This window comes from Rhea americana, unplaced genomic scaffold (assembly GCF_003343005.1).
Source record: "Rhea americana isolate MKP2758 unplaced genomic scaffold, rheAme1 scaffold_38, whole genome shotgun sequence".
NCBI lineage: Eukaryota > Metazoa > Chordata > Aves > Rheiformes > Rheidae > Rhea > Rhea americana.
In genome coordinates this window covers 2,853,612-2,865,399 of record NW_028186512.1, presented here as the reverse complement: position 1 = coordinate 2,865,399, position 11,788 = coordinate 2,853,612, and the positions used below count along the sequence as shown (strand labels likewise).

The 11,788-nt window shown below is 38.8% G+C and overlaps 1 protein-coding gene across 4 annotated transcripts in view; it reads right to left on the bottom strand.

Annotated features, from left to right (window-relative positions):
- Nucleotides 1-2,779: 2,779 nt before the first annotated feature.
- The window catches only part of OTUD4 (OTU deubiquitinase 4), a 34,795-nt gene continuing 25,786 nt past the window's right edge, over nucleotides 2,780-11,788 (bottom strand). For 2 of the 4 annotated variants that reach the window (XM_085313196.1, XM_085313195.1), the window contains exons 17-22: nucleotides 10,761-10,816; nucleotides 10,121-10,204; nucleotides 9,391-9,529; nucleotides 8,218-8,487; nucleotides 7,459-7,499; nucleotides 2,780-5,439 (exon numbers count right to left, since the gene is read on the bottom strand). In XM_085313196.1, coding sequence (XP_085169322.1) covers nucleotides 4,192-5,439; nucleotides 7,459-7,499; nucleotides 8,218-8,487; nucleotides 9,391-9,529; nucleotides 10,121-10,204; nucleotides 10,761-10,816 — 1,838 coding nt within the window. In that variant the 3' untranslated portion in view covers nucleotides 2,780-4,191. The remainder of the gene's footprint in view (nucleotides 5,440-7,458; nucleotides 7,500-8,217; nucleotides 8,488-9,390; nucleotides 9,530-10,120; nucleotides 10,205-10,760; nucleotides 10,817-11,788) is intronic. The other 2 variants (XM_085313198.1, XM_085313197.1) reach the window with 2 other exon arrangements.

Genomic DNA, 11,788 nt, shown 5'->3' with positions numbered 1-11,788 from the left:
AGGATAGTGAAGAAAAGCTAATGACTGACTTTTCTAATTGCTTGCTGAAAAAGCTCTACAGTATAGTATAGGAAGTCGGTTTTTGAGTAATAAAAACATGTTTCACAAATACTGACAACTTGTTGACAAAACCCTCCTCCTATACTGTATTAAATTCATATGTAGCTCCTCAAAGCTGAAGAGAACACCTGCCTTATGTGTTCTTCTAATAAATTGATAATCTATGCAGAGCTTTGTYAAGGAGCAAAAATAGTACAGCAGCTGATCTGTGGGCAATAGGGTATAGCTCAAATTTAGGGATTCCCTCAGAAGCTAAAACAGAGTAAGGTTTCAATTTAGATAGCATAGAGCAAAGCATACTTTTGCATGCAAGGGTTTTTAATGGCACCCATAGGGGATTTATAGAACCAAAGGGGATGTTTCAAAGGAGGGAAGAAATCCCTTTCTCTTATACTGTTTATCTGAGCAGAATAAAACACATTTTTCACTTTGCAGACAGCTACTGCTTTAAGGTTTGACACTGGCCTTATGAAAATACATGGGGCTTCCTTAAACTGTAGAGAGTTCATTTTAAAGCAGTTAATTACCTTGTAACATGTCAAAGTGGCAATTGCTTCTGCAACAGCTGCTAGTAAAATTCTAGTATAGACATGTCTGTATTTGTTATTTGGAAGATCAGCCCCTGCACTTCAGAGAGAGGGAATAATGCGTCATCAGACAGGCCACACTACAGCCAGGCAGATTCAAGAGGGACACAGACTGCAAGGGATCACCATGGCTGGATCAGCAGCAGCTGACTGGTTGCAACAAGAAGGATCCACAGTCAAATGAGACCAGTGGAAGTTGTGGAAGAGTAAAGACACGTGTTGGAGGAGGAGCTGGCCTGTAGACTGTAGCTGTTGAAGTCTTGACCATTCTTCTACTTGTGTGATTAAGATCAGCTCATTTTTCAAGAAGCATATTAAAATGATGCATCGTTTAGTAGGTTAAACATCTTACAAAAACATACCATTTCTATGGGCACATTCCCTAACTTCCTCAAAGTTTTGCYCTATAAAACCATTTTTTTAAGGAAGGGAAGTTGAGGCTGAAGTCACCCTTCCATCCAGACTTGCTAGCAGATGAATCACAGTTGTCTCATCCCTGTTCATAACTGCTGGAACACCCCATTGCTCCAGGGGAAGACGGAGTTGTAAAGAGATGAAGATAAGTAACTTTTGGCTATGTTATGATTCCTTTATGCAGTCAAAAGGGAGAGGAAGTAGCTTAATACAAAAATTAACTCTTAAAAAAGCTAGCTTTTTTAAGTAAGGTCCTTCAGAGAGCGGGAAGGAAAAAAGTATTATATTTTTGAGGGTTCCTAAGCAAAAAGTTGAACAAATGCAAATGTCGTAGATAACTGAAAATAACTTTCAACTGTATAGCTCACACAGCCAGTAAAGTAAGGTATTTTCCATGCAATAGTTGCCTATTCTGCCTTTACTGTCAAAAAAATGCTACCAGAGGTGAAAGAAAAGTTGGCTTACTTTTCTATTTGTGTCTTTGTCTTGTAAACTACAGGGGAATGGCAATGATTTGTTCCCCAACCCCCCAGCCATATGTCTTAGTAATTCAGGTGTTATATAGTCTTGGTAGACTCGGGAATTACATAGACATAACCTATAGGTGTTTTGACAGCATAAATCCACCTATATAGTGTTCAGCTAACAAAGATACTCCAGGAAAGTGCACAGCTAATGAATACAGCAACAAGACTAGTACATAGACAAAAGCTTCTGAAGGTTAAGAAAGTTGAAGTTCAGTGAAAGGCATGCAGAGCAGAAATCCCCTTAGACTTAAGTCCTGTAACTTTTGTTAATCAGCCCAAATTAGGGCAAATAAGCCAAAGATTTGGTTTAGCAAGTACCTGAAGGTCTACATCTCAACTCAGAATAAGCCAATATAATACATAGTAGGATTCAGAAGCCTGAAACATCTTGCAGAGAAAAAGGTTTTGTCCAGTCGATCAACAAGTCTTTCACCAAAAAGAGGAAAACATACTCTATATATGAGTGAGGGCAGGGAAAATATATTGCATCTTTACTTCTGAGCCCTCTTTAACTACCCTAGAGCAGCAAGATTGGGCATAGGCCCAGCTTAATTTTTAAGTGACTTGCAAAGTATTTAAGTTCTAATAGCACAGCCCTACCAGTTACTCTCACACCTGTGTTTAGCATTAATTCCCAAGAAATAGCTGTAGAGTGTATCCTGCCTTTCTTCTTGCAAAGCTCATGATTAAGTACCTGTTCTAAAACTGAATGAATTTCAGTGACTGCTAGATAATATCTGGACTACAAAAGGAGTTACCTTTCTTCAAAGGCTATAAATTATGACAAGAAACATCCTTAYGTATTCATATATACATATACCAACTATAGCCCTCAGTGCCTGCTTAGTTCTCATCCTAAAAACTTTAAAACAGGCTCTTTTAAAATGCTGAATACATTCCTGAATGGAAARGTATTTAGATTTAAAAACAAAGCAAATTCACCACCCACAGAACACACACAAACCACAGCCTTTACCACTACCATTTCAGACAAAAACCAGAGATCTAGTCTATGCACCTTCTTACGTATTTTTGCAGCTTGCCAATACATTAACCACTAATTGTTCATACTTGTGTTAGTATCCACTACTTGTGTTAGTTAGTATACAAGTGGCTGTATCAGCAGAACAAAAACAGACAACATCATTACAAGAATAGCTTCCAATATATAAATACCACTTAGAAAAAAAGTGAAAGGACAAACACTTATTTTAATTAGGGGGTTTATACACAGCATGCATCTGAAAAGAAATTTTCACATATAACTATCACACAAGTTTCCTGATCAAGGGTGTACAATCTCAGACATTAATAAAAGGGTACCATCACCTCTTACACTGGTATATACAGAGATATAAAAATATACACAACAGTTTATTTTACAGAGCAACAGAGCTGAGTGAATACTGTGCACACAGCACACTGAGTTTGGACAGCTGAACATCCAAACTGCAAAGGCAAGAACAACACTGCAGAGATCGTTCTAGGGGTCAGAAGAAACAGCAATCAGAATTCTGACACAGTGTAAAAATAAGGCAGAAGCCACTTTCTTCTGAATTCTAGGGAAAAGCAGAGCACACTTTGAGACTATATCCATCTTGTTTATAAAAAAGTAGTTCCAGCAATGAGTTGTACATGCAAAACACAAATTTGCATCAACAGTGCAACAACAAAAAGAATACTGAACAGTAGCTCATCATACAAACTTAAAAAAAAAGTAACATGTACTTTATGCATCTCTCCTCACAAAACATCTAGGATTTGTCAGTGCATTAGTGTTAAAGTGGCATTAAAAAAACTTCTGCTATTATAACAGATGCAGAATTATTTTGGAAATGCATAGCATCTACATTTTTATTGTCTTTGTAATTATTAAGTTGGCATAGGCACCATTCTAGTCGCACCAGCATTAAGAATTCTTGGTGGAAACAGCCATTCCTATCAATTCACACACAGCTATTCTCGACTGCTTGTCTTGATTTTGATTTCAACAAATAAATGCTTTTAAAATTCAAAAATATACCCTATGAATATTAAAAGAACTATATACAACATACCTAAGACACAAGGTTAGCTGGCTGCCATATGTTTAACACACTGAAGAGAAACATTCAAGTCTGACAGATTCTTGAGATGAAAGGCCTTTGGGTTGGAAGCATATCAAAGACAACAGTGCAGTAGGCTGAGAATTCCTTTAGCTCAGTTCAGAACTAAGGCATTGTAAGATAAAATATATATTTATATTTGGTGCAATGTTACCATCGATTTTAGAATCCAGATCACATCAAATGCTATAATTTGTCACTCTAGGAAACACATTTAACCATCTTATATCACAAACAAACCTCTGTGGGGAAAAAAAAAAAATTCAAACACTAAACCTATAATATGTTTTCTAATTTGACATCAAGAAAAAAAAAAATGCTAAGCCAAACAAACTTTTAATCCCCAAGAAACAAAATACTAGGAGTTCACATCCTCCTTGTCTTTACTCGCCAAAACTTAAGACCTTGGGATTTATTAAAAAGAAAAAATATTAAAGACTTTAAACATCTACATCAAATTACTTTTTGCATTTGAAAATTCTCAATTATCYATTCACTCTATGCTTGATGCCCTCTCTGATTATCTCCCAGCATTGCCCTTCTCCTGTCATTCCTATATGGCCTCCCTCTGAAGTTTCGCTGATACTGGTAGCCTTCATCTCTGCTTCTGCCGGGTGGTCCTTTCCAGGCCTCCTCATTTCTTTGGAACTGGTATCCTCCCCTACTAGAATAACCCCATTCAAGTCTAGGCCTTCTGCCTCCTCCATAAGTCTGGTTATAAAATTGCTTGGATCTACCACTTTTCAGCATATCAGAAACTTCACTTTCATCTTCAGARCTTTCTTCCCTTGTTCTCTGTGCCCTGCTTTCTGCCTGCAGGTTACCAGCACCCTTGGAGTCTCTGACTTTATCACTCTTCTCCTTACGACTGGGAACAGTATTTTTCAGTTCATTTTTTGGTGGTTCTGCCAACAGTGGCGTAGTAGGGTTTGGCATCGCTGCCTGCTTCTCAATCCCCTGTATTTGCGGAGCACGATTTTGCAGCCCAGCTATTGCTGGTTTAGCAGGAGAAGCGGAAGTACAAGTTTGCTCCAACTTAGGTGCCCTGGCCAGAGTTTCATTTGGGATACTGCATTCACTGCTTGCACCAGCCACAGGCAGCGGTACAGTGCTGGGGCTACTGCCACTGTTAGTCTTCTGAAGCTGTTCTACACAGCTCCCTCCAGGAACTGGAGGGCTGCATTCTTTAGCCAAATACGCGTTTGCAGAGGTGCTAGGTGTTCCCTCTTTGTCCTCGGATGACATGACAACATTAGGTCTTGCTGCTGAATTTTCAATAAAACCCTGAACTGGGTACCCATACCAAAAGTGAGGAAAGAAAGGAGGTGCTATTGGAACAGCTCCTATAAAGGGACCGTGTCCAAAGGGTGGTTGTGGAAACACAGTTTTCCCTCTCAGGGACTCATCGTAGTTTGCGTGAAGAGCTTGCACCGGAGTCTCCGATTCTACGCAGATTTGTCCTTGACTTTCTGACAGCTGAGCTGTAGGTATAATCAGAGGCAGTGATGGAGACCTATGATCAACCTGCGAACTCTGACCATTGGATCGGGCCTCATTCTGAATAGGAAAGTGCCTGTTTGTTCGTGCAGTTTCATTTTCATTCTGAGTCAGCGGAGCCTCCTGGAACCAGAGGTTGTGCGGATACACAGGAAGAGAAACGTTCGGGTACATTCTACAAGCAGCTAAATAGGCCTGATGCAGAGGGTACAAATAAGAATGGGGTGCCCACATGGGGCAGCTGTATGCCTGAAAGACAAAGAATAGTAATAATTTGGTCTACTGAATATTCACACACATAAAATGCACACAGGTTGCTTACTATTTTGAAAGCTAATTACAGAAATGAAAATAATTTTCTTCACAGTGCCCTCAATTCCAAAGAATTTCTGAGGTTTCAGAATCATGTTCCCTTTTTTGTCTTCCCACCAAATACAGCTGAAATGGGCCACAGTTATAACTAACGAAGAAACTTGATCACATAGTTCCTGTATAGTTAATTTAAAAACATGATGCTCTAAGCCATGTTTTAGCTATGTATTTTAAGACAAACATTTCCAATTCACTTTCCCAAAATCACAATTCTTAACCTGCAAACTGCCCTACTACCTCACTTTTCAAAAATTTCTGGGTGGGGGTGGGGAGCRAAACCAAAAATCATAGACACATGTTCACCTCAAGCAGACCTACGCAGACATCTACCAGTGAGTTCATTGTCCCAGGAACCATCCTGAAAAACTGAAACCCTTATTTATTCATACGACCTACTACCAATCTTTTTATGAAGTAGGCGTGCAGGTTTGATTACTACACGAGATACTTTCCAGACACTAGCAGGAGTCACCTTAGGGATGGCCAGCATTTTTAGCCCCAACCTCTTCTGAGCCATTAGTGAACATGAGTTTTGTTAACACTACTGAAGTCATCCACCTCGGGGAGCCGTCCCCTTCCCTTTCCTCTGCCTCCATTTTAACTAACTAGCACACAGTGACTCATGGTTACATTGCTCAGGGTTAGGCTTCACAAGTACAGACTTTGCATCCATAGTACCTGGACAGGTACTGTCTGTGCCACCCAGAGAAGAGTCAGTGGAGCAAACTACCAAATTAGATTTTTCTCTCAATGGGAACTTTTTGACTCCCTCTGAACAAGCAGCTGGGAGAGTGYGGATTGCAGGGTGACAACATCTGCGACCAAAGCGTGAGAATCCGAAACTTAGTTCTCAGGTGTACCTTCATCTTGCCACCAACCAAACAGCACAACTACTAAAAACACAGTACTTCGACCAGTAGATGGTGCTGAAGCACCAAAATGACAGGCTATGTCCTAAATAATACATTCCCAAGTATGTGTCAGCTTATGAAACACACTGTTCAAATACATTTCAGTGGCACCTGCTGATAACTTATGGACTTTCTATTAAACAAATCAAAGAGACTTGAATTAGGTACACAGTTATCAAATCTAGTTTTTCTTTGTATGGTGTGCTGAACATTTTCCTCCTTCCAAATCTGCTAATTCTCCTCCCTCCATACACAAATRCCAAAGAGAATCATTACATTTTTATAGCCAAGGTCTTGTGGAATAAGCCTGTGAACTTAACACCTTTTTCTGAAGTAATTTGTCTGAGAGAAGGTGTAAGAGGATGTGGGAAAAGGAATATTCTTATGCACAGAAGGAAKAAACTAAGCAACCAACAAGCCCTACCAATAAAACTAGAATAAAATATTGCCTCTTTGCACAATCCCCTCCCCAAAATTTGCACCACATATATCCATCATTCACTATTTTAATTACTTTAAAGGTTGAAAGTAAAAGACTGAACTTAACCTGAGTAGGTAGGACGGACATGCACGTAGCTTGAGGGAATCTCCACAGGGAAAGGTGTGCAATGGCTTTGCCAATACATAGATATGGTATGAAGTTCAGAGGGCTTTTTCTCTTTTACTCTACATTGCTTCCAAAAGAATGTGCCTTCAAACTTATATTGGTTTCTCTGAATTTCTAAAGCATAGTTTCTGTTGACTTCACATAGCCTGTTGACTACCAGACAGCTCTAAACACTGCTGAGATGCATTTATTTCTGTCARCAACTCAAACTAAAATATGGGCTCGTGTCAGGACCCCCAATTAATAGAAAAACAACAGAAGTATTTCAAATTTAAAGAAAGACTGGAAGTATATAGCTACAACAAAGTTCTGTACTACCAAAYGCAAGTATATTTTATGATATTACAAACAGATACATAAGCAAGTTTAGAAAGTTACCTTCACACCAAGGTTGAAGAAAAACCTAAGAATATTCTTATCTAGGGAAGAAAATAGAAAAAAAATCCATGAAGACCTATAGTATCTTACTTTACCTAATACAAAAATTACTTCCTGCATAAAGTTCCATTTTAGTAAAAGAAAACAAAATGGAACACTGGCATTTTAAGCTGCTACTTGCACATCTTTGATTCCCCTTTTGCCACTGTAAAATAATCTGGAACTCGACTGCAATTCAGACTTCTTTTCTGACMGTTTATGGAACTCATCTTCCAGTTTTTGGATAACAATTCAGTAAACATAGGCCACTATGCAGTAGACACAGAATGTTCTTAATGAAGATATTCTATATTCTTAATATGCCAAAGCCTACATTTTCACAGGTCAGTAAGGAAATTGTTAAACAAACTTCAAACTTGGCTACAAAATGAAATGTTACTTTCATGACTGTATAAGGAACAGATCTTTGAAGAAAGTCTTACAAATTCACAAAGTCTCAAGTTACAGGGGGTTAACTAACRAAAATAAACTGATCATATCAGATTACTAAGTCTAATCACTTAAAATAACTGTAATGGGAACACACAACTGAAGAGTGACATCTGTGTATCATTTCCTCCCTCCTATAAGTTATATAAATGAAACAATTAGATCTTTTGACACAGCCTAAGCACAGGACAAAACAAGTTGCCTTTATATAGGCTTTAAGCAGACTTATTAGGAAGAACAGTACAAGATACAGACCAGATAGCTTCTCACCTTTAGGCAAGTCCTCCCCAGAACTGCACAGGGAGTAAGAGGGTGCAATGGCTCTTTCTCCCTTTTCACTAAAAGGGAATCCAGGGTATAGTGGATCCTGATAAGGATTCAGAGTCTGAGGCAAAGGCATTAAAGGCTGGTTAACTGCTTGTATCGACACAGGAACTCCAGCAACTGGAGTAGATGTTACCTGAGCCTGGGATACAATAGAATCAGGTCCCGTTGCTGGGGCCGGCATCAATGAAGGAGCAGGTATTTGGGCCGGAATACCTAAGGGGGGGGGGGGGAGGAGGGAAAAGGTGAAACAGTTAAACTTCCCAGAAATAATTAAACCCTTCCCATATTTATTTTAAAAAATATGAAAACAGGGCAGGGAGGGCAAGAAGAGGAAACTGAAGCTTGCACATATATCTTTACAATTCTGGTTCAAACTAGTCATTTACAATCAACTCTGAATCTGAGATTAGATTACCTGGGCTACGCATCTTCTGYCAGCGATGCAATCAACCCAAGTGTGTCAGGACTATTACAGTAACTAAAGTACCATGTGAACATGCTATGCTGACTCCAAGGCCAGTTCTCGTACACAAACTTAACAGAGGGATAAGATACTGTGCCTGACTTAATGAGCAATACTGAATCTAAGCTAATTCCACACATCCAGGGATGCACAGAGCACAGAGGAAGCATTGCATTGGTTTTGTGAAAAGTGAACTGAGATCCAAATGGACTCATCAGCTCCACATATGTCAGATCTGAGCCAAGTCCTCAGTGAGCTGAGAGGGCTTAGTTACATAGGACACAATACACACACACACAATTTCAGGATGTTGAAAACATGCTCCATCTTAAGCAGAGCCTCAGAATGAGCCCCCCTCAAATCTCAAAGCTGCCCCACTCAGGGGAAAAAAAAAATGATAGTTGAGTATTCATCTCTCCTCCATTTTCAGATAAGGAGTGAGGTGAACTATTTATACAGGCAATCAAAAAAAAAATCTATTAAAACTTTCACAAGCTTTGAGCAGTGAGTAACTACATTCCTTTAGACAGTTTGTCTTTGGCATGTGAAGTTACTTGAAATTACGTCTCCTGGAAGCATTTTCAGTTTAGCATGATAGCTAAAATATGCTTCATGGTTAGCAGTTGCTAAAGTACATTAACGTTTCTTCAAACCTGGCGGTCCATAGGTTGCTGGCTCACTTGGCCAAGCTGGCACAATGGCAGGTACAGAAGGCACTGTTGGAGGCAAATGTACCTCAGAAAAGACTGGTGAGGGTGCTGGAGTTGTACTCGGTACGCATTCCGTCAGTTTCTATGAAAGCAAAAAGATCGTGTGAAATTATTTGAAATTAGCTTTTTTTTTTGTGAGCCCTAATGAGCCCAACTTATGCCAAAGGCTTGATGACCTAGTGTTATTTGGGCTACCACCATCACAATAGCAAAATACCAACTAGTAATGTGACAGGCTACATGTAAGAGATTTGAGATATGTCAGATAATTCTATTCGGAATGTGCCTGTACCACGGACAACCATCAAAGCTATAACAACCTCCACAAGTACTACATTTAGTCTCTCTCAGCCAAAGGAAAAGCCACCCTCACAAACTATTATCGATGACCTCAGGGAGAGCTGAGGGTAAAGAATTTAAAGTAAAAAGCACTGTTAACTTAGAAGATATGAAATACCCCTCTCAAAAACAATACATATACTCAGTTGCTTTTCTATCATGGTTTGTCCTCTTACATTGGACACAACAGGTCCCTATCTGTGAAGTGGAGCATTTTAGTATTGTCACCATAGAACKAGGCACCCAGTATTAATAACACATAGCTGGCTGTGATAAAGTTCCCCTTTGTCTGAAGTCTCCTGACTGGAAAACTTTGAAATTAAACATTTCTTACTTGTTCAGCAAGAATCGGAGAGTCTGTTTTCACTTGTTCCAAAGGAGATGAAGCTTTTGGATAACTCTCATCTTGACTATTCTTCTAAAGCAAAGTTAGAAACAACAGACATAGCTAGTCTAATAACAAAATTTGTTTTTTAAGGAAATATTCAAGGATATTAAAATATACTAAGTAAGATATGGGCTAAGCACCCAATCATTGGTATAGTAATTTAACATTTTGTTTGTTGAAAGGGCAGCAAAGATAACCAACAAGAGGCCATGAATCTTCACTGAAGTTCAGAGATCATGGTCTGTTAGCATAGTAGCTATTAGCAAACCTCAAATCTTCTGAGGTCTAATCACACTTAAGGCACAGACTGTACTAAGTAATTACAAATCTAAATTCACAAGTGCTCTTGATAGCCTAGACTTCAGAACTCAGTTTGCACAGAAAGACCACAGGTATGGGTTAAAGGGGCTGAGGAAAGCTGACAGCAACACAAGCCTYAAATCTTAGAAGTACTTCACTAAAAGCTGTAAAGCAGCAACAGCAGTCACAGCTCAAAAGGCAGCTATCACTCTGCCAATCATGTATCAGAGAAGCAATAACATTAAAAGATAATAAAATGAAATTTTGGTCTTTTCTTTAAGATTACCTCAGATGAATTTGGCTCAAGCTTCTGACTTAAGTGGATCTGCCTGGAATTTGACTCTGTAACACCAAGACATAACCTAGTAAATGAACCATTACACCATTTATGGCTATAACAACTTAAGCCAGTTAAAGTTTGTCTTTCCAAAAATTAAACTTTCAAAATAAAATCTACCTCAGTATATATTACTTCAGAAAATATAAACTTCAGTTTTTTTCCAGTATCAAAGGATCCCAAAATTATCAGTTGTTAGGGCAGCAACTTAGAGCAACTACTCTAACCAGGATTTTCAAAACTCTGCATGAATTCTGTTACAATAGTTGTTAACCATTTTGGTGATGCCTGAAGGAAGCAAGAAAGAAATGYAGACATCTTTGTTTCAAACACATATCATTCATCCTGCATCCCTCTTAGTGAAGGGGAAATAAATTTGTACTTTGATTAAAGTGCTTCAATTTGTATTTCCATACTCAAGTGCTAAAACAAAAGTTGAGTCTTGTTTACTTTTGACTGCATAAGAGTAAGATCAGTTTAGAATGCTTCAATGTTCCACATAGATCTAGAGAGTTTTTAGATCAATATAAGACGCTTAATTTTGTGAGTACCAGCAAGTATTTGGGGAGAAGGGAGTGGAAAGGTGTTAAAAAGAACAAACAAACAAACAGCCATGGCATAACCTTCATCTGATAAAATCTGTACAAGTTTTGCCACATTCTAAGCTAGGCTCAAATCTGGCAACCGCGGCTTGCCAATGAATCAAGTTCTTCCCCACTCATGCATTCAATAGTAGCTGAGTGTGCATTTTTAGAAAATTAGTCTAGACACTATCACTGTAACACTTAGACTATGTGGCAAATTAAAGGAGTGCTGATTATGAGAAATTACTGCCAATTCCTCACAGACCTACTGGGGTCTGAAGATACTCGGAGGAAAAACCTAGTTCCAAAAGCAACACAATCAAGAGCATCATGAAAACCATGGAGAAAGGAGCATATGCTATGCAAGCCRGTAAAATCTATCATGATGCTGTA